At 44.0% G+C, this 26,347-nt stretch overlaps 1 protein-coding gene across 3 annotated transcripts in view; it reads right to left on the bottom strand.

The window, feature by feature from the left end:
* RCAN2 (regulator of calcineurin 2) overlaps window positions 1-26,347 on the bottom strand; it is a 263,986-nt gene that overhangs the window by 93,437 nt on the left and 144,202 nt on the right. Inside the window, exon 1 of one of the 3 annotated variants that reach the window (XM_066359283.1) lies at window positions 6,498-6,745. The exons of the other annotated variants lie outside the window; for them this stretch is intronic. Coding sequence (XP_066215380.1) covers window positions 6,498-6,584 — 87 coding nt within the window. The 5' untranslated portion in view covers window positions 6,585-6,745. Of the gene's footprint in view, window positions 1-6,497; window positions 6,746-26,347 lie in introns of those variants that run through there. 3 annotated transcript variants of the gene reach the window in all.

Genomic DNA, 26,347 nt, shown 5'->3' with positions numbered 1-26,347 from the left:
GCTATCATATCCTTTCTTATTTGTCAAGACTAAGCTTCACTAGACAGTACTAAAAAACCCATTATAAATTACTGATAGTGGTACTCAAACGAAATCACTAAGGATGTAAATGGACCTCTCTGAGTTTTACATCAAAATCTATTTTTTTAGGAGAACAATGTTAATGAAGATGCTATGGTGTTGTTGCTGTTTTTAAGTACATCTCACAGCCAAGTTCAAGGCAGTTACTCTCCAGCAGTTCAAAGACTCTTCAAACAGATGAGCTTCAGTTGACTTTCCTGCTTAACAATGTCATTAGTTGAACACTGGACCTTGTCTTTCCCTAATAGAACAGGTGGCTGAGAACACTGCCTATTAACCGTCCCAGGGAGCATCTGTCATTTGCATAAAATCACTTCTGGAAGATGTTTGCTACTTTCTTCAGAGACTAGAAAATGTTCCATATTGCACCTTTAAAAATGTTAAGATTCTTAAAAGTATTTCTTAGGCTTAATTTTTGACATTTGGTTTTACATACTTCATTTATTTTCAGAATGGTCTCAATCCCTGTCAGTTTATTGTCAGAAAAAGGGCAAGTATACCGCTCACAAAAACGAGGGGATCAGGGAACGTGCAGACACTCCAGCACTTTCCGCCCTTTGTACAGCGCATTTTCACCAATGAAATCAATACCGGTTTTGCATCTCATTTGCATAACCAAACAACTTGCTTTGACTTGTTTGCTTTTCTGATGTTCTTGTTTAATAAGAAAAAAAATCAAATGTTTCTTTTTTTAATCATTCCATATTCATTTTGAAATATCCCCTAATTTTTGTGAGCAGCGTATTTGCTTGCTCGAGTGTTAGTATCTGTTGTGAACATGCCACCCTATCCCCAACCCCATCCTCCCACACACACCCTTTTGGTTTTCAGAAATTAAATGTGGTCTGGAGATAAGTAACAAATATTATTTAATATCACAGTAATTGAATAGAGAGTGAGAGTTTCTGTTAATTTAATGTTGTGGTTACTAAAAGTTACCATGAATCTCTCTAGAGGGTTTCAACTATTGAGAACTAAATCATATGCAACTCAAACATTTCTATGTTATTAAGTGAACATGTCTGTTTTTTCTTTTTAGAGAGAGAGAAGGAGAGACAGAGACAGAAAGAGACAGGAAAGGAGAGAGATGAGAAGCATCCACTTGTAGTTGTAGCACTTTAGTTGTTCATTGACTGCTTCTCATATGGGCGTTGACTGGGGGCTTCAGCCAAGCCAGTGACCCCTTGCTCAAACTAGTGACCTTGGTCTCAAGCCAGTGACCTTTGGGCTCAAGCCAATGATCATGGAATCATGTCTATGATCCCATGCTCAAGCTGGCGACCTCGTGCTTAAGCTGGCGACCTTGGGGTTTCTAACCTGGGACCTCAGCATCCCAGGTTGACACTCTATCCACTGTGCTACCACCGTTCAGGCAACACATAGTTTTGAAGATGCTGAAAGAACTTTAGAGTTCTGCATAGCCATAAGATCATGGTTGAGGCCAGATCCTCTCTGCAGCGCTGCACTTGCAACAAGCATAAAAAAAAATAGGTATCAAGGTTGACCAGCTCTCCTGCCAAATACCCACAGTTTTCTCTTCCAGATCAGTTCCGAATACCCAGTTTCCACAGATTCATGTGTGTCCCTGGTCTCTCCTCAAACTAGAGTGCAAACTATATGATACCAACTCTGCTCCATCCTTCTCCTCACACGACTCCCACCAAACAAAACAAGGAATTAGAAATTTCCAGTGGTTCAAATGACAAAGGGATTTCATTGTACTCAGGGACCATGATGTGCTCGGTTTTTCTCATAACTCACACAGCAGCACGACACAGACTGTGAGTCAGACACATCATACTATTGTGTGAAAAGGAAAACAACATACAAAGCAGTCAAGTATTTTTCTCAGTATGATTATAATACATCCAGAAGGGTTAAGAGATTTTCCCAAGGTTATATGGATTAAGAGGATACTGGGCAAGGCTCAAAGGCAGAGGAGAGAAAGTAGGACTATGAGTCACCTATAAAGGCGCTGGCTTTCCAGAAGGAGAAAGAAAAATCCTAAGATTTCAGCATATGAAGAATTGTTATGCTGAGAAATACCTGCTTATATTTCTCTCTCCCCCATGAAAACCAACAGGCTTAAAATATATCATGAGGGAATTAGGTTAAGCATGATTTCTAAAAAGGAGCATCCTTAAACATCTTTTTAAAAATAAAATATGCCACAAGATAGTGATAATTTTAATAGGTCCATGAATGGATAAATGATTAAAATAGGTTAAAAGGTGGCTGGGTAAGAATACATCGGATAAAACCACCTCTCTTTGCATCTACTGTTCCCTCTATGGAAATGCTTCTCCCTCAGATCTACCCAACACTCTCTCATTTACTTCCGAATGACATTGGAACAATGACATTTAATAAACCGTCACCTTCCCAGAAATGCTTCCAGTGGTCATCCATTCAAAAGTGGCCAATGGACTTTCGAGAGAAAGACAAACAAGGCCGAATATAATCTGCCCGATTTCCTTTCCTTTCTGGCTCTCTGATCCAGCAGTGTTGGGTGAGCCTCCACATTTCTGACCGCTTAGAGGCACTGCGTTTGAAACTGCATGCACCATGTCTTCATTTGGGGGATACAGACCAAAGTGTTTAAGCACCGGTTGCTCTAGGGCAGTGGCTGCCAAACTGGCTCGCGAGCCACACGTGGCTCTTTGGTGTGGCTCTTTCACAAAATACCACAATCCTTTAAGTGTGGCTCTTCCACAAAATACCACGTGCGGGCGCTACCTCGATAAGGAATGTACCTACTTATATAGTTTAAGTTTTAAAAATTTGGCTCTCAAAAGAAATTTCAATCGTTGTACTGTTGATATTTGGTTCTGCTGACTAACGAGTTTGCCGACCACGGCTCTAGGTGATTCTTGAATGGCATGACCCATTCTTACCTGTGTCTAGAGGAGAAAGGACACTGACTTTGAGTGATAATCTATGTTTGGGCTTCATTCAGATCAGCCAAGGTGGTAGTTCTGGGTATGGGACCTGGGAATTGTAAATATTTAAAAGCTTTCCACGGGATACCAAAATAAAATCAGGTTTAAGAACCACTGGACTAAAATAAAATATAAATTTTATTACCCATCTTTGGATCTCTATCTTTTTCCCAAAGGTTTGGCTCCTTGGGGTGGGGAAGACTATTTCTAGAAATATAAAAGGAATACTGAAAAGAAATCAATCCTGCATACTTAGACACACACACACACACACACACACACACATTCTTTAGTTCATATCATTTTTCTTCTATTAAGGGTTTCATATTCCTCTATCTCTCTGAGTACTCTTATGCCATGAAATGGACAGCTAAGTTCATCATGACACCACTAATGGACTTTCTGGAGAAAGACAAATAAATATGGCAGAACTCCATTTGCCTGATTCTCTGCTCTTTTTGGTACTATTGCTCTAGCAGCTTTGGCAAAATTCAGGAAATTGGAGTCTGAAGGGCCCCCAATGCGACCAGCTGAGATCCACCATTGAAGATAAGGCTTTCTAAGTCAAGATTAGACATTGTATTTGCACCTGCCTCCATTCCCTTCAAATAAACCACTGCGCTTACAAAGCTGCCTGCTGGTTGCCTAACCCTGGGTGGTTGCTTTTCCACGGGGGCAACACGTGGAAAGGAAGGGTGTGCAAAAAGACTGAGATCAGGCCAGCTGGATGCAGGCAGGTGAGTCAAACCCTCCTGGGGGCCTCCCTTCTTGACAACAGCAAATATTAAAGACCCTGGGGGTAGACACTCTGGTTCCGCCATGTATCTGTTATTGGCAATGAATGAAGTTTGCCTTTGGGGAAACTTTGGTGCCAGAATTTCACATTTGAACATGACAATGAACAATGCCCATTTTTGAACAAGGAGCAGATAGGTTTAATCAACAAACCTGTTTGGCCCACCTTACTTTGTTCATTTTCCCCCTTTTTAATAAGTACAGAGTCGATCTTAGCTTGATAATAATGTCACTGTTTTACATTAAATGATTAAATGTCTGAAAGAAAGGGCCGTGTTTTCTAAATTGCTAGGGTATGTGTGTTTATGTTTGGGGAATGGGAGGAAAAATGTTTTCCAGGACCTGGCTTGTCATTGTAAACTCAGTTAGAATTAAGACATTCCAATAAACTGGTAGAAGTCACCTATCACCTTCAGAGAATGTCTAAAATACGGCAATGATGAGAATAGCAATAGCTAACATTTATTAAATGCCAAATAAATGTCAGGCATGGTGTTAAATTTTTTACGTTTATAATTTTCTTTACTCCTCCAACCAAGCCAATGAGGTAGAAACTACTATTATTCCCACATTATGGATGAGAAAACTAAGGCACAGAAAGATTAGGTAACCTGTCCCAAAGAGACAAATCCATTGTGATTTAAAGCTATTTGGTCTTAAGGGCATATAATACATCTTTCTGGCGGGAGTCTTCCCAGAACACCCCATACATTTCTGACGAGCAGGATCAGGTGCTCCACTATCCGGTCCTGACTCGCTCCTTCCCCTGCTTCCCCTCCCAGCTCTCAGATCTTACTGCAGTGAAATTCATTGACTCATTCCCCTGCAAAATGGAATGCCTCCCCATCCTCAGGCCTTCCCTCCTTCTGTATAAAATCTCCCCATCGGCAAGTTCAAATACCACTTTCTCCACGAAGCCGTCTCAACCACTCATGTACAACCAGCCGTAAGAATTTTGTATCCCTTTAATTCCACAAGACAGTCCTTCTCTTGAAGAAATATTGGGCAAGCGGTTATTTTTATGTCTATCTCACAGATACATACGTCATAGAAGCATATTTTAAACTCCTTCCCATATGAACATAATGACTGGCATATCGTCGATGCCTAACAAATATGTTGCCATTATCATTTCTTGAACCAAAAAAAGTTTAGACTATCTCATGACGTTTGCAGAGCAAGCACATAAACAACAGAGAACTATCGAGGACAGAAAAGAGCTGTGAAGTTTTCCTTCTGATTCAGAAGTTGGTGGAAGGTGTCTCTCGACCCAGTTACCCACACCAAACTCTAAACTGGTTCTAAGCTGCAGGGGATTTGATGACTGCTCTCCCATCTGGAGTGCTTGTGGGAGGGACAACTGGAAGGTCGGTCATTCTTCGCGGGCACGTTTCCATTCCGGATGCAACCATAGGCAGCAGCAAACCATTATATTCTAGTCTTCCGACCTCAGTATGACAGGTGGGACCCACTTCTGCAGCACTGGCCTTAGAGTTGGTAAACATAGGGCCACATATTTAAAATATGAAGAAACAACAAATCAGGTTTTAGACTCCATTTCAAAAGAGTGTCCAAAACCCTAATCTTGAATGACAGAGCCAGGTGTTATGCTAATGAAACATATAACCCCCTCCCTGGGAAGTATCAGGGTATCACCTGCACACTAAACAATAAAGAGTTCAAGGTCTTCCTTTAAGTAAAGACTAACGCAGGGGTAGAACGCAATTATGCAACGTAATTCCCTTTTCTTTCCATCACACAATGAGCAACTGACTCGTGTGTGTGTGTGTGTGTGTGTGTGTGTGTGTGTGTGTGAGAGAGAGAGAGAGAGAGAGAGAGAGAGAGAGAGAGAGGAGCTATTTAAATAAGAAGCTTCTGCTCATTCTTACACTAAATATGAGAGAAGAAAAATTGAAAGTCTCATTTTACAAGCATGAAATCTTTTCCATAATATAAAACCAAGTGGGGAAATAAAAGAGAATGAATGTCAGCAGGGGACAAGCAAACAATTCCTGCAGACAGTCAGTGAGCACCAGCACCGTGACACACTAAGTATTAAGATGCAAAATTTATTTATGCCTGAACTTTCTTTTTGGACAACTGCACAAGGAAATGACTTGCTTCCTTCGAATGACAAAATAAAAAAATTAGGCAGTTGCTTTCCAACTTCGATTTTCAGAGAACTGGAAGCTAAATCTGACGTCCTTAAGACAGCTCTTGTTCAAATTGAAGACCAAGCACGTCGTGGCATCTGTAAGTGACATTCCATGAAGGGGTTACTGTCCCACTAGCAAGGTGTCCTGGGTACGAGGTTTATTACATGCACTTTCTTCCTTTAACCACTGATTCCAAACCCCTCTCGAAATTAAGGACTGGCAAATTCTCTTTGTTGACACAGATATGAGACTACAAAACATGTCTACTGCAAAATCAGCTACTAGAAAAAGCAAGAAAAAAAAACACCAGATAATGGTAGACCTTATCGCATTCAAAATTAACGTGCTGGTCCCTCTCCTAACTTATTCTAATTAATACAGCCACGCATTCTCATCCCATACATTTCCAGCACCGACCGAGAGCTAAAAACTATTAAACAAAGTCTGGCTTCCTTAAGCTAAAAAGGTTCTGCCAAGCAGCTTCGGAAACAGCAATAAAAAAAAAAATGAGATTGCAGGTGCATACCTTAACCTCCTGATTGGTGAAGACCTCGACATCCACCGCACAGGCGACCAGAGTGGAAACATCACAGTCCATGCTAGGGGCTGGCATTCCCCCCTCCTGGTTGTCAAAAGAGTTCGGCAGCCTCCGAGTCGTGCGCGCGGCGGCGGGGTGAGGGCAGAGCCTCCAGGTGGATGCTGCTGCGGCGGCGGCGGAGCTGCCTCGCCTGGACGCCGCCGAGCCGGCACCTGAGCCCACCCGCCCGCCGCACGCACACCGCCCGCCGCGTCGGAGGCAGCACCGCGGAGTAACGAAGGGCCGGCTTTCTCATGGCAATGACATCACCACCAGGACTGACACAGGCTGAAGCTATTTTTCTCCCCCGTGCCTTTTATCTCTAGGCAGTGCAGTGGAGCAAATTGAACATGATTAGGTGCTAAATCTGAACTCAGACTAAATCAATTCAGGCAGCGCTAGCGAGGAACTGAGTCATAGCTGTTGTTTGAGTGCTTATGTTTGCAAAAAGCAGGGGGTGGGAGAAGCTGACACCGGAGCCTCGGTTTGGGGAGGGGGGGGGGGCGTGGAGGGAAAAGGATTCTGCAGATGAGCCTCCTGAGGTTAAGGTGTGACAATTTTCTGCCTCAGAGATGAGCAGGAAGTTGAGGTATTTTGCAAATTGCTTGCCTTCTGTTAATTGCCCGGCGCTGCTCCGAGCGGCCACACATGTTCTGGGCATCCTAATGCATCCCGGGCACCGGCTCAATAGAAATCCATTCTTGGAGTGACTAAAGAGCTAGTCGTCAGTCATTTAGGCAGCCTGGTAAGAGGAGATAATTAGAGTGTGAAATCTATTTGAAGTAGGTAAGTGCAGACCAGTAACTCTAAAAGCACCCCTGCGCGCTCAGGATTTCAGGCTGTCTCCAAGGTCATGCAAACCCAACGCAGCCCGTGGAAAGGAGTTACAGCAAACGCCTCATGCGGGGACAGATGGCAGAACCTAATGGGCAAACGCACTGATGTGGGTCATTGTCAGAGCTTCGGGGCTTGATTTTGCCTGAGACTTTGAGCCCGTTCTATTGCCTTTTCGCTTTTTCTGATCGTGAATCCCTGAAGGTCAGGGCCGTGGATAATCCACCTTTATATCTTGAGCCTTTAGCAGAGGGCCTGGCACGAGGAAGCCGTAATTGCTAAATGAATGAATCAACAGAACAGAAATAGCCTTCTCTCAAAGTAGCAGTGAGCAAAGGAAAAACGTCAGGTTCAGTTTTATTTCAGTATTAGTGAAAAAAGTCCCAGGAGAACTCACTGACACTCCAGCAGGCTCTGTCCCCAGGAGGGCCACAGGCGCATCCTCAGTGGCCGTCCAGGGCGTCATGATTTGGACAGACTGGTGCCTTTCTAACACGTGATTGAACAAAGGACTCTAACTCTGTATGCAGATGAGAAAGGTGACATTTCACACTGAAGGTAGAAGTTTTGTCATTGGTCCTCACTAGATGACATTTGAGCCTAGTGTTCCCCTCCATAAGGTATCTCCCATGCTAAATAAAATCAGTTCACAGGTACAAATATTTAGTAAGTTACACACACACACACACACACACACACACACACACACACACACACAATGTTGTCCAGGGCACTGTGGAGAATATGAAGTCATATATACAGATAATTCAACTAGACCTTACAGAGTAGTGACTATGTGCAAAGCTCTGTACCAGAAGCTCTAAAAGAAAAAAATGGTGAGTAAGGTAAATCCACCACCCTCCAGGGGCCTTACATCCCAGGGGAGGAGAGAAGACCTGGAGACAAACACCTGGAGACAGGGCAGCGGTGACTGAGGAGGTGCAGACGGCGCTTGGTGGGAGCACTGGACTAAGAGCAATGGATCGTGAAGGAAGCTGGGGCAGAGACGTGTGAAAGAGAACGTGACCTCTGCTCTGACCTCGAAACACGGGTAAGCCTTCCCTAGACCCAAGGAGAGCCCTGCAGGTGGGGCAGCAGAGGAGAAATGTCCAGGGGAAAGAACAGGGTACTTGGAGGACCAGGCACGTTGAAGGTTAAACTTGATTGGAGCCCGGGTAGACAGGGCAACAAGAGCCAGATGGCTCAAAACCTTGAGGGGGCCCTTAATGTCGATCTGGTCAACCATGGAATGCGAGGCGCTTTTTGAGAAAGTAAATGGGGTCTATACATAGAAAATGTAGCTAAACTGTGAAGATGAATCCAATTTTGAATATCATTAACAACGATTCAAGAAGCAGAACAAAGAAACGGCTATCTCCCCCTCCCCCCATGCTATGGCAGATGCTAAAATCCACATCTTTAAGCAGCGGCACACTGGTGTTTAACAATCAGCTTGCTGGGGGGGGGGGGGGGGAACCAATGTGTGCATTTGCTGATGTCTGTGCTGTAAATAATCTTATCATGGCTGATTTCAAGCAACCAATCTGAAGTCCCTGGAACGCAAAGTTGGAAAGGGATGCCTAATCTGTTCACACCAGCTGTTGGAGCCGCCTCTAGCACAGCAGGTCTCATTGTCACGGAAACGAGTGTCCGCAGGGGTTAAGTCCAGGGTGCCTGTCCAGAGCCCACGGAGGGGCAGCAGGCCAGCAGGAGCCCCGCACTGCAATCACTGGGCTCTGTGAATTACTTCTGTTTAGGGAAGAGCTATTAAAAGACACACACATGTGTTATTTCAAGAAAAAGAGCCTTTCTATAATAAGCCTTGGCATTTGTCCATCCAAGGAAGCAGAGCACAGCTCAAACTCATTAAAAGAAGTCGTTTTTTTTGAGGCTTTCTTACTTTCTCCTTCTTGGTTTGTTTCTGCTCTGAAGATTCCTTCTTGTGCACAAGAACCCAGCAACTTTATGCTTTTCTTTTAAAAAAAATTTTTTTTCAAAGGCATCTCTCAATTCATTTGTAGGAGCATGAAATGACTGATAACTCATTGCAGGACCCAGCACAAAGGAATCTAGATTTTAACAGGGGACCAAACCTTAAGTTGAGTACATAGTGTTTTTTTGTTTTGTTTTGTTTTGTTTTTCATTTTTCTGAAGCTGGAAACAGGGAGAGACAGTCAGACAGACTCCCGCATGCGCCCGACCGGGATCCACCCGGCACGCCCACCAGGGGGTGACGCTCTGCCCACCAGGGGGCGATGCTCTGCCCATCCTGGGCGTCGCCATGTTGCGACCAGAGCCACTCTAGCGCCTGGGGTAGAGGCCACAGAGCCATCCCCAGCGCCCGGGCCATCTTTGCTCCAATGGAGCCTTGGCTGCGGGAGAGGAAGAGAGAGACAGAGAGGAAAGCGCGGCGGAGGGGTGGAGAAGCAAATGGGCGCTTCTCCTATGTGCCCTGGCCGGGAATCGAACCCGGGTCCTCCGCACGCTAGGCCGACGCTCTACCGCTGAGCCAACCGGCCAGGGCCGAGTACATAGTGTTTTTAAGGCGGAATTATAAGGCATCGAGAACATACCATGGTTCTGCAATGAAATGATAGGGTTTTTTTAAATACATTGACTCAGTAAAGCAGATATACAATTCAATTGACTATACAAAAGACGTTTTCCTATAGACCGGAGTCCTTAGGGGGCTTCCCTGTTTAACAAGTGTCTGTTTCTCTGGATAAAATGCATTTATTATAGCTGGGGGGGGGGTGACTGGCAGCCTCGGAGGTGTCTAGTGTATATAAGCACACTGGCTGATGGCTGCCAGATGCTGCGTACACTGGCTCCCGCCTGCTCCCCCATCTCACCTCACACCACTCTCCTTTGCTCTCCATGTCTCGGACCCACTGGTCTTCTTGGCAATCTCCACCGCCCCCCAGATACTAAGCTCATCTCAGGAGCGTTGCACTTGCTTTTGGCTTTGTCTGAAAATACCCAGATCTCCTCGTGGTGGCCGGCTCCTTCTTCTCACTCAGATCTCAGCTCTCAGCTCACCTGCCCTCTCCTTCGAGAAGCCTTCCTGATAACCTAAAATACGTGTACACAGGCATGTGTGCATGCACACACACACACACACACACACACACACAGAACCAATCACTATCCCAGCATCTTTAGTTTAATTTTATTCATAGCACTTTTCCTTATTTGAAATTACTGTGTTCATATAGGTCCTTTACTTGTTTATTGCTTGTTTCCCTAACTGGAATTTAATCTCCACACAAGCAGAGATGTTTGCCTATTCTGTTCCCTGCTATATTCTCAGGGTTAGAAAGTGCCCTATACATAGTAGATACGCTAATAAGTAGTCTGAAGTATGAATAGATAAGTAAATGAATCTTAACAGGCAAGTATAGGGACTCCAACCACAAGAGAGGCTCCTGCTCTGGACATTTCAGGAAGGTCCTTGCAGGAGGGCATGTGGGCATCTGAGTTCATTAATCAGTCCATCTCTGACAGCTGAACCCACTGGCAGTTCTGCTCAAAAACACCCTTCCCAGTTGAAGTGTACAGGAAATCTTAGGATGCATCCAAACCACTGCTCTTCCTATGACTGGCCACATGGAGGAAACTGCAGACCCTTAGACAGAGACCTCTCCCTGCCCTCAGGCCAGGCAGTTCTCTAAGAGAACTGGCAGCGGAGGGGATGCACTCACCTCCGACCTGGCAGGAGCATATGTGCCCCTCTCCACCCAGAGGAGGCAGCCAGGCTGCCTTACTAAGGAGCAGAGGTGGCCCCATTCCAACGGTGGGTTGTCGAGGGCTTTGCTCCTTCTGTGTGTCATTCTGGATCTCTTAAGTTTTATATATATTTATTATAGAACATTTCAAATATGTTCAGAAGTAGAAAGCATACTGTGAGCCTTTGTGTACCCTCCACCCAGGTACAAGAAAAATTTGGGGTTACACTTGTTTCCTCTCTGCCAGGGAGCCTCGGAGTGTGGTCCCCAGACCAACAGCACCAATACTACCTGGAATCTTGTTAGAAAGGCAAATTCTAGGGCTACACCCAAGACTGAATCAAAAACTCTGAAGGTGGGATAAGTATCTGTAATTCAACAAACCCTCCAGGTAAATCTGATGCTAGTTCAAGACCAAGAGTCTCTGCCCCATATCCCCACCCCTCCTCCCACTCACTCCAGGTTATTTTGAAGTAGAAGTCTGACATCACATCATTTTATCGGTAAATTTTTCTTTTTTTTCTTTGTATTTTTCTGAAGTTGGAAACGGGGAGGCAGTCAGACAGACTCCCGCATGCGCCTGACCGGGATCCACCTGGCATGCCCACCAGGGGGCAATGCTCTGCCCATCTGGGGCATTGCTCTGTTGCAGCCAGAGCCATTCTAGCACCTGAGGCAGAGGCCATGGAGCCATCCTCAGCGCCCGGGCCAACTTTGCTCCAATGGAGCCTTGGCTGCAGGAGGGGAAGAGAGAGACATAGAGAAAGGAGAGGGGGAGGGGTGGAGAAGCAGATGGGCGCTTCTCCTGTGTGCCCTGGCCGGGAATTGAACCCGGGACTCCTGCATGCCAGGCCAATGCTCTACCACTGAACCAACCAGCCAGGGCCTATCGGTAAATTTTTTTGACATATATCTCTAAAAGACAAGGGCTCCTCCTTTGCAATCACAAAACCTTTGACCACAAAACCCCCAAAGCTAGAATAATTCCTCAGTCTCATCCAATATCTTGCCAGGGTTCATATTCCACCAACCATAAAACTCCCTATTCTGCTGGTCTTTCCTTCCTTTGTTTCACAGTTTGTTTAAATTGGGATTCGAACTACGGTCTGTGTCATGTCCCTCAATCACAGGGTCTTCCTCCATCTCTTCCTTTGTTTTCCTCCTTGCAGTTACTTGTTGATGATGAAACCATGTTATCTGTCCTTTGGCATTTTCCCCCCAGTCTAGATTTTCTTGATGAACGCCACAGTGTCATTCAACTGTCCCTCCGTCACCTGTAGGTCCTGTTAGTGAGAACCAGAGGCTCCCTAGAGCCAGTCTGGCCAGACTGCTTGCCAGACGGTGCAGTGTGCTTCCTTCCAGGGTGATGCGATGCTGGCTGTCTCTCTCTTGTGGTATCAGCAGCCTTTCCTCCTCAAGGCCTGGATTCGTTCTTTTATGAGGCATCCACCCTTTCAAAATGATGGTATGCCTTCTTCATTTATTCAAGGAAGACTTCCATGAAAAGAAACCACTTCTTTCTACTATGTAGTAACCCTGAGCTACATTTTTGTATGACAGGCAAAATATACACCTGATTCTTCTCCTTTATTAACTAGTTTTGGGCTAAAAAATGACTTGTTCCCTGATTACTCTCCAAGAAGATCACCGAGGATTCTTTTTTAAGTGTCATTATGAATTCATTAAACCTATTTGATGGATTTAAAGCTATTGTAATTTTGCTATTAATGCTTAAATTGTCTATCTTTGGCAGGTGAGAGTCTAATCAGTTTGGTTCCTGTGTCTTTTTGACAGAATCCTAGTCATCTTTGAGGGCTACTTCACTTTCTGGCATGACAAGGTGTTCTTGGCCCTGGCCAGAGGCTCAGTGGATAGAGCATTGGCTGGGTGTATGGACGTCTCAGGTTTGATTCCCGGTAAGGGCACACATGAGAAGCAACCATCTGCTTCTTACCTCTCCCTCTCCCCTTTCTCTACCTCTTCGCCTCCCACAGTCAGTGGCTTGATTGGTTTGAGCGTGGCCCCGGGTACTGAGGACAGCTCCACTGCAGTGCATCAGCCTTAGGTGCTTTTAAAAATAGCTAAGTACTCAGCACCGGCCCTAGATGGGGTTGCTGGGTGAATCCCAGTCAGGGTGCACGCGGGAGTCTCCCCTCCTCTCACCTAAAAAAATAAAGAAAGATGTTCCAGACTCACGTTGTCCATTTCTTTTTCCAGATAAGGAATCAGTCATTTCTCCAATGAGCCCCAGTTCCACTTAGCAAGTATTTCAACATGTTTTCATATCCTAATTTATATACACTGCTCACAAAAATTAGGGGAGATTTTATCACTTCATATTCATTTTGAAACCTCCCCTAATTTTTGGGAGCAGTATACTTGCATATATTGAGAGATGCTCTTTGCACTGGGTTGGTTATTGTTTATAAACTTGTTAGTGGACAGAGCTAGGAAGTATGGAATATATATTTTTAAGATAGCACACATCATGAGTTGGGACTGATAATTCCAATGCAATCGATAAACAGGAATACTGTGTTTTTTGATGAAGTTCATGTGTCTTACACATGCATCCTCTTTCTTCGATATCAAATATCTCGGTCCTTATCGACAACATAATTACTCACTCGCCTTATCCCATACCATATGCCCAGCAGCCTCAAAATCACATTACTAATAAATCCAGGAACATTTTAAGATAGTTTTCCAGTTTTTTTTCTTTTTGGTCCTTCGGGTATAGCCCACACAGGGGGTACAGATGTTGGTGCAGTCATTTGGCCTAGTTTCTCCATTCCATCAACTGGATGCCAGGTTAGGGTCATTGGTTTCTAAAAGGTTTACTTTCAGAAACATTGACTTTTAAAGGTACATTTGTTTCTAAAAACGTTTCTAAATTTGTTTACCTCTTTTCAAAAGTAAAATCTTTTGATTCATAAGGACTGCCCTTCCCGTTTAAATTTAATTTTGTTTTATGATTATGAAAAATATTACATGGCTCAAAAATCAAAACCAATCTGCAAAGAAATCTATCTTCTCTTCCTGCATCCTGCACTCCACGCCCTGCCGACCTTTTATACACACTTCTATTATTTTGTCTTTACTGTTTATCGATTCTATCATTTAAAAAAACACTAAGAAATATCTATGCATATTATATTCCCTCTCTTTCTTAGGCAAATGAGAGCACACACTGCACACTTTTCTGTCTTGCTTTATTGCTATAAAAGACAGGACCCTAGAGAGCAGTCCATCGTCATAGGTAGGAATATTCATATTCCTTTTTAACAACTGTCTGGTTTGACTATGTGGATTTACTAAGTTTGTGCCACTAGAGCCCCATGGGTGGGGGCTTGTTTCCAGTCTTTGGCTATTAAGCAGGGCCGCAATTGACAGGCTTTGTGCATGCCTTCTCACAGTTTGCCATTGTATCTTTGGGACAGAATCTATAAGTGGAAATCCTGAGTTAAAAGGCAAATGTCTCTGTAATTTTGCTAGATCCGGCCAAATTCTCCTCCATAGAGGGTGTACTATTCTGCTTCCCCACCAGCAATTTATGAGAAAGAGTGTTTCCCCAGTGTGCGCAGCAGGATGTGCTGGACACCTGCCCACTGGTGGGTGTCCTTATCTCAGTCAAACTCTAATTTGCATCTCCTTATTGTGACACATTTAAGGATCTTTCTTTTTTCTTTCTTTTTTTTTTTCCTCCTTCTTTCCCAAGTGATAGGGGAAATAGAGAGACAGAATCCTGCATGCGCCCCCATCAACCCCTGTCTAAGGCTGATACTCTGCCTGTCTTGGGCCATGCTCCCAACCAAGCTATTTTTAGCACCTGAGGCCAAGGCTTCACAGAGCCATCTTCAGTGCCTGGGGCCAATACACTTAAACCAATCGAGCCATGGCTGCAGGAGGGGAAGAGAGAGAGAGAAGGGAGAGGGGGAAGGATGGAGAAGCAGATGGTTGCTTCTCTTGTGTGCCGTGACTGGGAATCAAACCTGGGACATCCACATGTCGGGCCAACGCTCTACCAGTGAGCCAACAAGCCCAGGGCCTTAAGGATCTTTCTATATGTAATTTTTTTCTCCAGTTAGGATTCTGTGTCTGACTTGAGCAAGGAAAAGTCCTAAACACACACCAACATTCCTCAGTGAATTTTAGTTTGCACTAACCCAGCTATGAGCAAGGTGGAGCATTTGTTCATTCGGTCAGAGCCATCTGCCTTTCTCCTGTGATACCTTGCTTAGGTCTGGTTATCACATGCCAAACACACTCTCACCTTAGGGGTCATGCACCTGGTGCTCCCTTGCTTGGAATGCCATTTCCCCGATCTCAGCAGGGCTCACATCTCTACAGCATTCAGGTCTCTGCTCCAACTCCCTGCCCACCAAAGCCGGCCCCGATCAACCCATCTGAGTAGCACTCTTCTCATGATCTCCTTGTTCTGTTTTATTTTTCTTCAAAGCACTTACACTAACCAATGCTATATATTTATTTGTGTAGCTTCTATCTCTCTCTCCCACGGGAGTGCAAGCTGCAGGTGGGCAGGACACCTCTACCTCGTTCACCGTGGTGTCCTGCTCAGGGGAAGCTCAGTGAAGTGTCCTGCGGCAATGGCTCCCTGAATGAGTGGAATCCTTTTGCTCCGGGGACAGGGACCAGAAATAAGTCTACCAAATGGGTCCCTGTAAAGGAGAGTGGACCTGGGAAGGGAGGGTGAGCAAATGGAGGTGCCTCAGGTCACTGGGCGATGGGGATAGAGAGGCGGGGGCAGGGGAGGTCCAGGGGACGTGAGAGGGACTCTGGAAGGGGAGGAGGAGGGACACAAAATGCAAACTGCCCCCGTCTGCACAAGCTCCATGCTAAGTGGCAGCTGTGATGCCCTTGGTCAGACTCAGGAACCTTCCTCAGTCCATCACTGCCCAGTGAGAGCCTGCTGAGGCCCCAAGGATATCTTACGGCTGGTCCCTGAGGACCACAGCAAAAAAGCCACTGTCACTTCTTTGCCTCACCCTCCTCCCCAGTTCCCAGGGTTTTCTCCGCCTTGACCCATCCTTTAAGAATACATACATATTCCCCTCCCCACTCTCTGCATCTGAACTGGATGGTGCCTTTTATACCCGCCATGCTATGCCCAAGAAACTGACACACTTGAAGAATTACAGAAATGAATATAAGTAAGGTATTTGTTTAGCACTCCTGTCTGGTGGGCATCAAATTCTCTGGGAATGCTTCCTCATCTTCCCTTCTTGGATTCATCTGAGGGTGGCCCTGACCAGGCCAAGCCAGAGTTTCCATAGGATTTTCCAAACTACAACTGGGTCAAGAGCGCCAGTCCCCTGTGGTGTCAGAAGCTTGGGACTGTTGCTGGCCAAGTTTTTTTATCTTTTTTTCATCATAAAACCAAATTCAGACATAAAGAGGAAGTAAAAGGCAAAAAAGGAAGTCTTGCAAGCACTGGAGTCCTCTTCTCCAGTTGTTTCTGAGATCCAGGGTCACCCTATTGTTCCACGGGTCTCTTATTCAATTCTTCCCTTGGTTATGTTAAATATTCCAGCATTAAAGCAACCAATACCTCCCTTCCTTCTGCCCCATGCTAATTCAGATGTTGTTGTCATCATCACTAACAGCCAGAAAAGTCCTGGCTAACACACGCACACACCACCACCACCAACACCACCAACACCAGATTAAATAACAAGGGACAATAAAGTAGAAGTCATTCATCAGCAGCCACTCATTCAGGTGTCCAAACTGTCCCATCAAGATGCTCTCCTCCCCTCAATTAGACTCGAGTTGAGGGGCTGGCACCGTCCTAAACCTCCTTCCTGAGAAGACAGCAGAGTCCCAGGGTAGATTTCTGCAAAAAATAAACCGTCCTCACAGAGCTGTCTTCCCGTGGGCACTCCCTCCACCCTACTCGCTGCCCTCCGGGTTTTAGCGCTAGCTCACTAGCTTCTGGCCACCTGCTTTGGAAGTCTATATATTGATCTAGTAGATAAATTTGTTTGGAATGTCTCATTTACTCCTGCGTCCTGGTCTTAGTCGAAACTTAGAATTTAATGTCCGGTCACCCTATCATTTACTTGGGGCTAATCTTGGAAAGTCATCCTGCAAACATCCATTAGCAGTGTGCTACTTAAACTTCACGAGGGGTCCCATTTAGAGCTAAGGCAGTAATGTGCCCAAGGTGAGAGAGCTGAGAAGTGGTGGAGCTAGGTTAACTCTCAATGGCTGGCCTCCAAAGTGGAGCTCTTAACTTCTCTGCTATATACAGACTTGGACGTTCTGAAGGAGAGAACATAAACACGGAATTTTAGTAGTGGTGTCAGGCTGGCTTGGAGAGTAACAAAGACAGGAGCAAAGGGAACTGCAATCTCAGAGGAACTGTAGGAAGGTAGAAAATGACTGCCTTTTTGATAGAATTATCTAAGCCAGTGGCTGTGAGGGACCAAATGAGGCAATGAGCAATGCCGGACACATTGTAGTGATATAAGAGAGAGCTCCATGACCACCCTGGGCAGGGCAAGAAGAGGTTGTTCAGGGACAGGGAGTGACCTATGGCACAGTTAAGATTTCAAAGTCTTATCTCCAAGGAGAAGATGGTGCCAGTGACAAGGATGGGTTCCTTAAAGTCACAGTGGTAGTCAGCCTGGTCCCTGCCGCCCACTAGGGGGCGTTCCAGCTTTCATGGTGGGCGGTAGCGGAGCAACCAAAGTATAAATAAAAATATAGATTTAACTATAGTAAGTTGTTTTATAAAGATTTATTCTGCCAAACTTAGCGAAAATCTGACATAAAGTACTTGGTAAGTAATTATTATTATATGCTTTAACTTGCTGTAACTCTGCTTTATAAATTTTATAAAGTAAAGTTACTTCCCTACTTTATAAATCACCATTGCTGTGGAACCGGTGGGTGGTTAGAAAATGTTACTACTAACAGAGATACAAAAGTGGGAGGTAGGTATAAAAAGGTTGACTACCCCTGCTTAAAGAGATAAAAGATCTCCCCTACCAGCAAAATCAAGAAAGCCTCAAAGAGGGACAAATATAAAGTGACAGAGGATGGTTTGATTTGGGGCGATGGGTATACAACATGATCGACTGTCTAAATGACGTGAAGATGTTTACCCAAAATCTATGCACTCTTGTTAATCAATGTCACCCTGTTAAATTTAATTTTCTAAACAAACAAACAAACAAATAAATAAATGGAAAGCCTCAAAGCAAGAGGAGGGCATTTGAAAAGCACACAGGTCGCAGTGAGATGAATCAAGGTCTTACGAGCAAGAGGTCTGTTAAGGACCAGTGACCAGCCCATTTAGCTGGGATGTGAAGCTGAGGAGGGCAATGGTGAGTTACAAGATCAGAGAGGAGAGTTGGGGCCACAGAGATAAAAACTTTGAGGGCCAGTCCGAATCTAACAAAAGTTTATGGGAACAGAACTGCTTTTGGTTGAACTGGAGTGGAGAGGGATTGTAAATGTTGGTAATTCCAAAGGTAGTGAGGGGCTGGAATGTAGAGATGCAGTAGTAATATGAGGAAAGGGACGATGATGAGAAACACCAGAGAGAGAGGACGTTCAGGATTTAACAATGAACTGGCTTTCAAGGTAGTGGTCAGAATGGAGAGGAGAGCAGGTTGCAGAAATGAAGGTAGGGAGGGCAGGAGGAGAGGAGACGCGAAGTTCTAAGCCTGGGTAGATAGAGCTAACTTTAGGTGTAATAGCTTAGTTACGTAGGTGACAAGAGCAAACAGTGATGAGTTTTATACGTACATGACAGTGAGAGATGCATGTCCACACTCATTCATTTCAATCTTTAGTTATTCTTTTTAACCTTCACATAAGTAAAAAAAAAAGGCAAAAAAAAATAAAAAGGGTGAGGGCAAAAACTGAGATCAAGACTTACAGTGGTAACAGGTAGAAGTCTTTGCAGGTATTAATTAGAGATGGATATTATTGCAAAGCTTTTATAGTTCTGACTACTCAGGACTCTACAAATGATTCCTCTTCACCCTCTCCCGTTCTCTCAGGCTAAAACCTACATACAGCATGGGCAATGTCACATCAAATCTATGCATTATGGTCCTTCTACACAACTATTTTTACTCTCTTTTAGAAAGGTTTGAAGTGTAAATATATGAAAGTATTTGATGAGTCTTTTTTTTTTTTTTTGTATTTTTCTGAAGCTGGAAACGGGGAGAGACAGTCAGACAGACTCCCGCATGCGCCCGACCGGCACGCCCACCAGGGGCGACACTCTGCCCCTCTGGGGCGTTGCTCTGCCGTGACCAGAGCCACTCTAGCACCTGGGCAGAGGCCAAGGAGCCATCCCCAGCGCCCTGGCCATCTTTGCTCCAATGGAGCCTCGGCTGCAGGAGGGGAAGAGAGAGACAGAGAGGAAGGAGGGGGGGGGTGGAGAAGCAAATGGGCGCTTCTCCTATGTGCCCTGGCCGGGAATCGAACCCGGGTCCCCCGCACGCCAGGCCGACGCTCTACCGCTGAGCCAACCGGCCTGGGCCAAAAGTATTTGATGAGTCTTAATCTTTATTTGAAATTTTAAAGTTATGGCATACAAAAGAAAATATCCTAGGAAAGCGACTGTACCACGTTTGGACCTGAATTTCCAACCTTCCCACCGAGCCTGCTAGTCTCTGCATGCTCCCTGCGTTAATGGTGGCGCCATCTTCCACCCAGCCACCTGGCATCACAGCCTCATTTGTCTTTGACTCCTTCCATCAGCAGTCCATCACTTGACTAGGGTGGAGGGCTGCCTGATGCTGAGGACCGAGAGGTTGTCAAAGGGCCCTCCAAAGCTCAGTGTCATTCTAAAAGGAGTATCTCAGTTTGCCATAAGGATGAGGCATTGGAGAAGCTTTTCTTAAGGAAGGACCATGTTTCTGAATGTGAAGAGGTAGATGGTAAACAAGTAGGGAGATGATATTCTAAGAGTAGGCAGGAGCACAGGATGATGTGTTGAAGTGTGAGAGACTGTGAGTAGACCAATATTGCAGAAATTCCCAAGTAGAGTTAGGGATTAGGGGTTGAAGCCATGGAAATGCAGCTAGAGTTTTAGAAAAGGGCTTGTGAGTAAGGGGAGGAATTTAAAATTTTGTCCCATAGGAAGAAAGGACCAGAAGGCTATAACCAGAGAATCTTGACTCTCTCTGCCTCTACATTCCCTGCTATTTAATCCAACCTGCAGTCAATCTGTGGCCAGAGAGCCCTTTCTACTAAGGAAATATGATCACATTCCTGGCCTGAAGAGTGGAGAATCAAGTTGGTACCAGGTATGGGCTAAGGATTACACAGCAGGTCCTCGAATAACATCATTTCATTCCGTTGTTTCACTAGAACATTGATGAGGAAAAAAGAAATCGATTCCCGGCCCAAGGCCAATGTCTGCGTGGCGTTGCCTGGTTTCCCCACGTCTGTGAGGGTTTTCCCTGGGCACTCTGGTTCCTTCCCCGACCCAAGACGTGCATGGGACATGAACTGCACGTCCACATGGCCTCAGTCTGAGTGAGTGTGGGTGGGTGTGACGTGCCCTGCGATGGGAGGCCGTCCTGTTTGGGGCAGGTGCCCACCTGGTGCCCTGAGCTCTGGCCACCATGAACTCCAACTGCAATAGGCTGGTTAGAACAGAATTATCTTACTTGTTTTTATTTCTCTCTCTGAAATGTATTAACAGCTCACAGTTATTTTAATGTTTAACATTAGAAGTGTTTGGGGTCTTCCTTTAGACATTTGGTGATGTTTTTGTGATTAGAAATACTATGCCATAGGAACATCACTCTTGCTTATATCAGTTAGCCCGTGGTAAAACTGGTTTCGATATATGTTGTTTTGCTTAATGTCACAATTACCAAGGACTTATTGACGAAGTTAAGTGAGGACTTAACTATAGTAAGGAGTTGTTAGAAACCCAATAGGCAAACAGACGTCTGAGAGCTTGTGCTGAGAATTTCTCATGCTGTCTTAGTGGAAGGCCAGCCTTATCCACTAAAATAATGCATATGACTTCCATATACATCAGGGGTCCCCAAACTACGGCCCGCGGGCTAAATGCGGCCCCCTGAGGCCATTTATCCGGCCCCCGCTGCACTTCCGGAAGGGGCACCTCTTTCATTGGTGGTCAATGAAAGGAGCACATCAACCATCTCATTAGCCAAAAGCAGGCCCATAGTTCCCATTGAAATACTGGTCAGTTTCTTGATTTAAATTTACTTGTTTTTTATTTTAAATATTGTATTTGTTCCCATTTTGTTTTTTTACTTTAAAATAAGATATGTGCAGTATGCATAGGGATTTGTTCATAGTTTTTTTTTATAGTCTGGCCCTCCAATGGTCTGAGGGACAGTGAACTGGCCCCCTGTGTAAAAAGTTTGGGGACCCCTGATATACATGATGCACATAAATTCATTAGAGCACTTGCCCTGCTGTGTGGTTTAAATGCTTTCTTGTATCCTCAGCACCTTAGCATGTTGCCTGGCATAAAGCAAGTAATGAAGGTCATGTCAGATACATGAATGAAGGAATGCATGAGTGAAAGGCAAGACAAGCTAATGCCATCCTCACTTCTTCTCATGAATAGGGTTATTTCTGGGTGATTCTATTCTAGTAGCAGCTCCACTAGCTTCAGCCCCTGGTGCGTGGCATGAAGTCTCCTACCCCACTGTCCCATCCCTTACCTCCTCAGCTTTAAGAGCCCTGGAGACTTATATGGAGACTATAGCCATGAAGCCTCCAGTGTAAGTATGTGTATAGAGATGGCTGACAGTCCGCCGAAAACTGTGCTCCAGGCGTCCCCAAACTACGGCCCGCGGGCCGCATGTGGCCCCCTGAGGCCATTTATCCAGCCCCCCACCGCACTTCTGGAAGGGGCACCTCTTTCATTGGTGGTCAGTGAGAGGAGCACTGTATGTGGCGGCCCTCCAACGGTCTGAGGGACAGTGAACTGGCCCCTTGTATAAAAAGTTTGGGGACTCCTGCTCCTCCACAGTATCAATCCGTCTCGGGAAAGCGGTTTCCCATCAGGGCTACGGTTTCCAGTCTGAGAGTGACCCTGAGCCTGAGTTCTGGCCAGTGGAGGGGGAACAGGCTTGGCCATAGGCGCTCCCTGCAGGACCTTCACTCTCTTCTCCACACTGATCTCTGCCGCCAAGTGTTGACGACGGCAAGGCCTCTGTCGGCCGAGGTCTCTCTGAGGGACTGTGTGGAGCACACTCCTGGTTCCTTCCTCCTCCCCATCACACTGTCAATGGGGCAAGCCCCGGGGACTTCGGGGCCCAGCTGGTACAGCAGACAGCACAGCGGTGGGACTCAAATAATTTAACAACCGGTTCTCTGCCCTAATGACTGTTTTAAGTATTAAAAAATGATATACCGAAAGGTAGTTTATATTTCATGCATTTAATACTTAAATAAGAACAATAAAAGAGGTACACAAAACTAGATCGTTATAAGAAAGAATTTTAAAATATTAATGAAAAATATTAAATAATACCTGACTTAAAAAAAAAACCCAATAAAACTGTTATTTAAGATATTTCCATATTGCTTCTTGATTGGCCTCCTCATTTGCAATATTTTTCAACTATGGACAGAATGTACATGACTATGGGCACTTAGAATACACTGTTGCACAGATGAACACTAAAAAGAGTAAGGAACGTAAATTTGTGATTCCCATGTTGGGCGGTTGCCCAGGCTCCCACTTTAGAGAGAACCCTGATGACAAGTGCCATTGTCACAACCGGTTCACCAAACTCCACAAAAAAATAGGTATTGGTTCTGCCAAACTGGTGACACCGGCTGAATCCCACCACTGAGACAGCATTCCCTTAATAAAAGCAGCACACACGTGTACCTGTGTGTTTGAGGATGTCTTCACTGAGTGCAAAATCCAACTTTACACAGACTAAAACACCAAATGGAGATAGAACCAGGTGAGGACTTAATCCCTGAATGTGGAACTCTTGCATTTTACATTGAATTTGAACGTCTTAAATCAGCAAACCAGCAGGCAGTCATGTTGTTGTCTGACGTGGATAGAATGGTTAGAATGTAGCGAGATAGACACCAAAGGAGAAAATGCTCCAGAGAAACGAGCTGGGGGGGGGGGGGGCAACGGGGTAAAATGGATAAGATCAGAGAAGATTTTCTGGGGGAAGGTCATAATTTTTTTAAATGGTTGATTCAGTAAAAGCCACTCATTATGACTAGTGAGATTTTAAATAAATAAACAGACAAATAAATAATGAGGATTACATGTAAGTGACCTATGTTAGAAATATGTTCCGGTCATGTTACCAGATCTCACCAGGCGGCAGACTACCATCACCCTGTACTTTATGACCACCTACCTAAAAGTGGCAGGTAAGGACACCCAGTGTTTAATCTCTATTTCTAACCACTGTAGAACGAAAGAAGGCATCTAAAAAAAGCAAATAGTCTCTTATTATCCATGTATCCTTTCATTTGTCTTCCCTTTTCAAGAAACGTTTGTGGTAAGTCCAAAAGCTAGAACAGAGGAAGTTAAAAGGAAGAGGTAAGAAGCCTCATGGGAATGCTCACAAGGGCAGTTTCTGGCATAAGATGTCAGTCTGATTAGACACAAATCATACCACCTAGACTGGGGTTTGGGATGGGGGTGTCTACTAAGCCTGTCAATACCTTTGGAAATGTACAAAACTTTGAGAAATCACATTCTTTCTTGGATGAAGACATTTTTTTGAGTGTTTCCATAGAGTTGGGATGTTAAGAGTAGAAAAAACAAGAAGCTGTCTATGGATGACTGGCACTAGGACCATGGGAGCAAGGGGCGTGGAGATTTCAAGTAACTTTTCAGGGTAGCCAGACTAGTTCATCAGAACAGGTGAGGAGAAAGTCTTAGGGAAAATGCTCAACAAAATAAATATTGTGCTTTTGGGTGGGGTTTCTTTGTGTTGTGTTTTGGGGACACCTGGGATGGAAGGCAAGGTGGAAAGGGGAAGCCTTCAGTAAGCATGGCTCTGAAATATGCATTAAAACTTTTTTTGTTATTGTTATTTTTGGTAGAATATAAATGGAGTTTTCAATGCTGTTAATAACAATGTAACTCAGAATAGTTTTTTTTTTTCTGGAATGCAAAAGCCTTTTAAAAGATAAGTGCAGCTTGCAGAGACTTTCACTTACAGTTGAATATATCATAGAAAGTTGTAGGAAACCATTGCCACTCTCAAAAACAAGAAGCCACACACACTACACATCCACAGATTTTTAAAACCCCTTCAGAAAGTTGACAAAAAAGAAACCTAAATAAACTAAATTCCATAAAGGAATGAGCCATCCTCATGAGAAAAGAAATACCTGTCTGCTTCCATATTTTGAATAACAGTGGGAGAAAGAAGAGTTTACGGAACAGGTATAAGGAGGAGCCAGATGAACACCTAGTCAACTTTTAGATTTCCATGTGGGCTAGAATCATGGATTAGAATCCCATAAAGAACCAAAGAGCAAGTCTGCAAAGCCAATACTTTATCCAGACAAAAACTAAAATAAAGCTCTGTGGGACAATATAAAGTATTCTAATATATATACATATAATAAGAGTCTCAAATGTGGAAGAGAGAATAATGCAGAAGAAATATTCAACTAGATAATGGCCAAAAGTTTCTCCAAATTGATTAAAGATGTCAAAGCATAAATCCAAGAAGCTCATTAAATTCCGAGAGACATCATAAACTCCTAAAATTTTAAATTAAAGAAAACATATTAAAAGCAGTAATAGGATAAAGACATACCACATACAGAAAAAATAACAATAAAAATGGTGACTGACTTATGAGAAGCAATGGTAGCCATAACACAACATAACAACATATTTAAAGTAAAGAAAGAAAAATAGTAAACCATCAACCTAAATTTAGATATACAGCAAAAAAAATACAAACAAAACAAATAAAGACTTTCTCCCTGGCTGTGGTCAGGTAGAGCATTGCCTGGTGTGTGGATGTCCTAGATTCAAATCCCAGTCCGGGCACACAGGAGAAGTGCCCATCTGCTTCTCCACCCCTCCCTGTCTTGCTTCTCTCTTTCTTTTTCTCTCTCTTCCTCTCCTGCAGCCATGGCTCGATTGGAGCAAGTTGGAATCGGGTGTTGAGGATGGCTCCATGGCCTCTGACTCAGGTGCTAAGAAGAGCTTGGTTGCTGAGCAACAGAGCAATGACCCAGATGGGCAGAGCATCACTCCCTAGTTGGCTTGCCAGATGGATCCCTGTTGAGACACATGTGGGAGTCTGTCTCTCTGCCTCACCTCCTCCCACTGAATTTAAAAAAAAGAAAGAAAAATGACTTTCAAATATGAAAGGAGATCCTTACCTGTGCTTGTGAGAACGTAAAATAATGCAACCACTTTGGAAAACAGTTTTAGAGTTTCTTTTCTCTCCCTTTTTCTTTAGTTTTGTAGTTTCTTAAAAAGCTAAACATAAAATTAAGATATGACCCAGAAATTCCACTCCAAGATATCTACCCCAAAGAAATGAAGACAGGTTGACACAAGACTTGTGTGCATGCGTTCACAGCAGCATTATTATAATAACCAGATATTGAAAACAATATAAATGTTCACCAGCCAGTAAATGGATAATCAAAATGTAGTATACTTATAAAATAAAATATTTACTATTTATCAATAAAAATAAGCTATTGACATATTGTAACATAGTTAAATCTCACGAACACTATGCTAAAAGAAACAAAAGGCTATATATTGTATAATTCCATTTGTATAAAATGTCCATAAAAGTAAATCGGTGGCTGCCTACACCTGTGGGTGAACAAGGAAGTGGTCTATAAAAGTGCATTAAGGACATTTTTTGGGGGGACAGCAATATTTTAAAACTGGATTGTGGTCCTGGTTGCACAATTCGATAAGTTTACTAGTAATCGTGAACTGTACACTTAAAATGGGTGAAGTTTACTTTATGTAATTTATTTCTCCATAAGGCTGTTTAACAATATAAAGGCAAAATAAAAAACACAGAACACAGAAGTATAAAAGAATCTAAATACTGCATATCTGAACTACTAGAAAAGACTAAACAAAATAATCTTTCTCCGAGAGGGAAATAATCCCTAGTGGAAACTCTGATAGGCAGAAATGAATCAACAACACTAGAAGGGGTGAATTCACGGCACATTATTCTTATTATTATATTTATTTTAAAATTCATTAAAAGGCTATTAAGTATTTAAAGTAAA

Source organism: Saccopteryx leptura, chromosome 1 (genome assembly GCF_036850995.1).
Source record: "Saccopteryx leptura isolate mSacLep1 chromosome 1, mSacLep1_pri_phased_curated, whole genome shotgun sequence".
NCBI lineage: Eukaryota > Metazoa > Chordata > Mammalia > Chiroptera > Emballonuridae > Saccopteryx > Saccopteryx leptura.
Note: the sequence above shows the minus strand (reverse complement) of the source record. Positions and strands in the feature narration are given on the sequence as shown.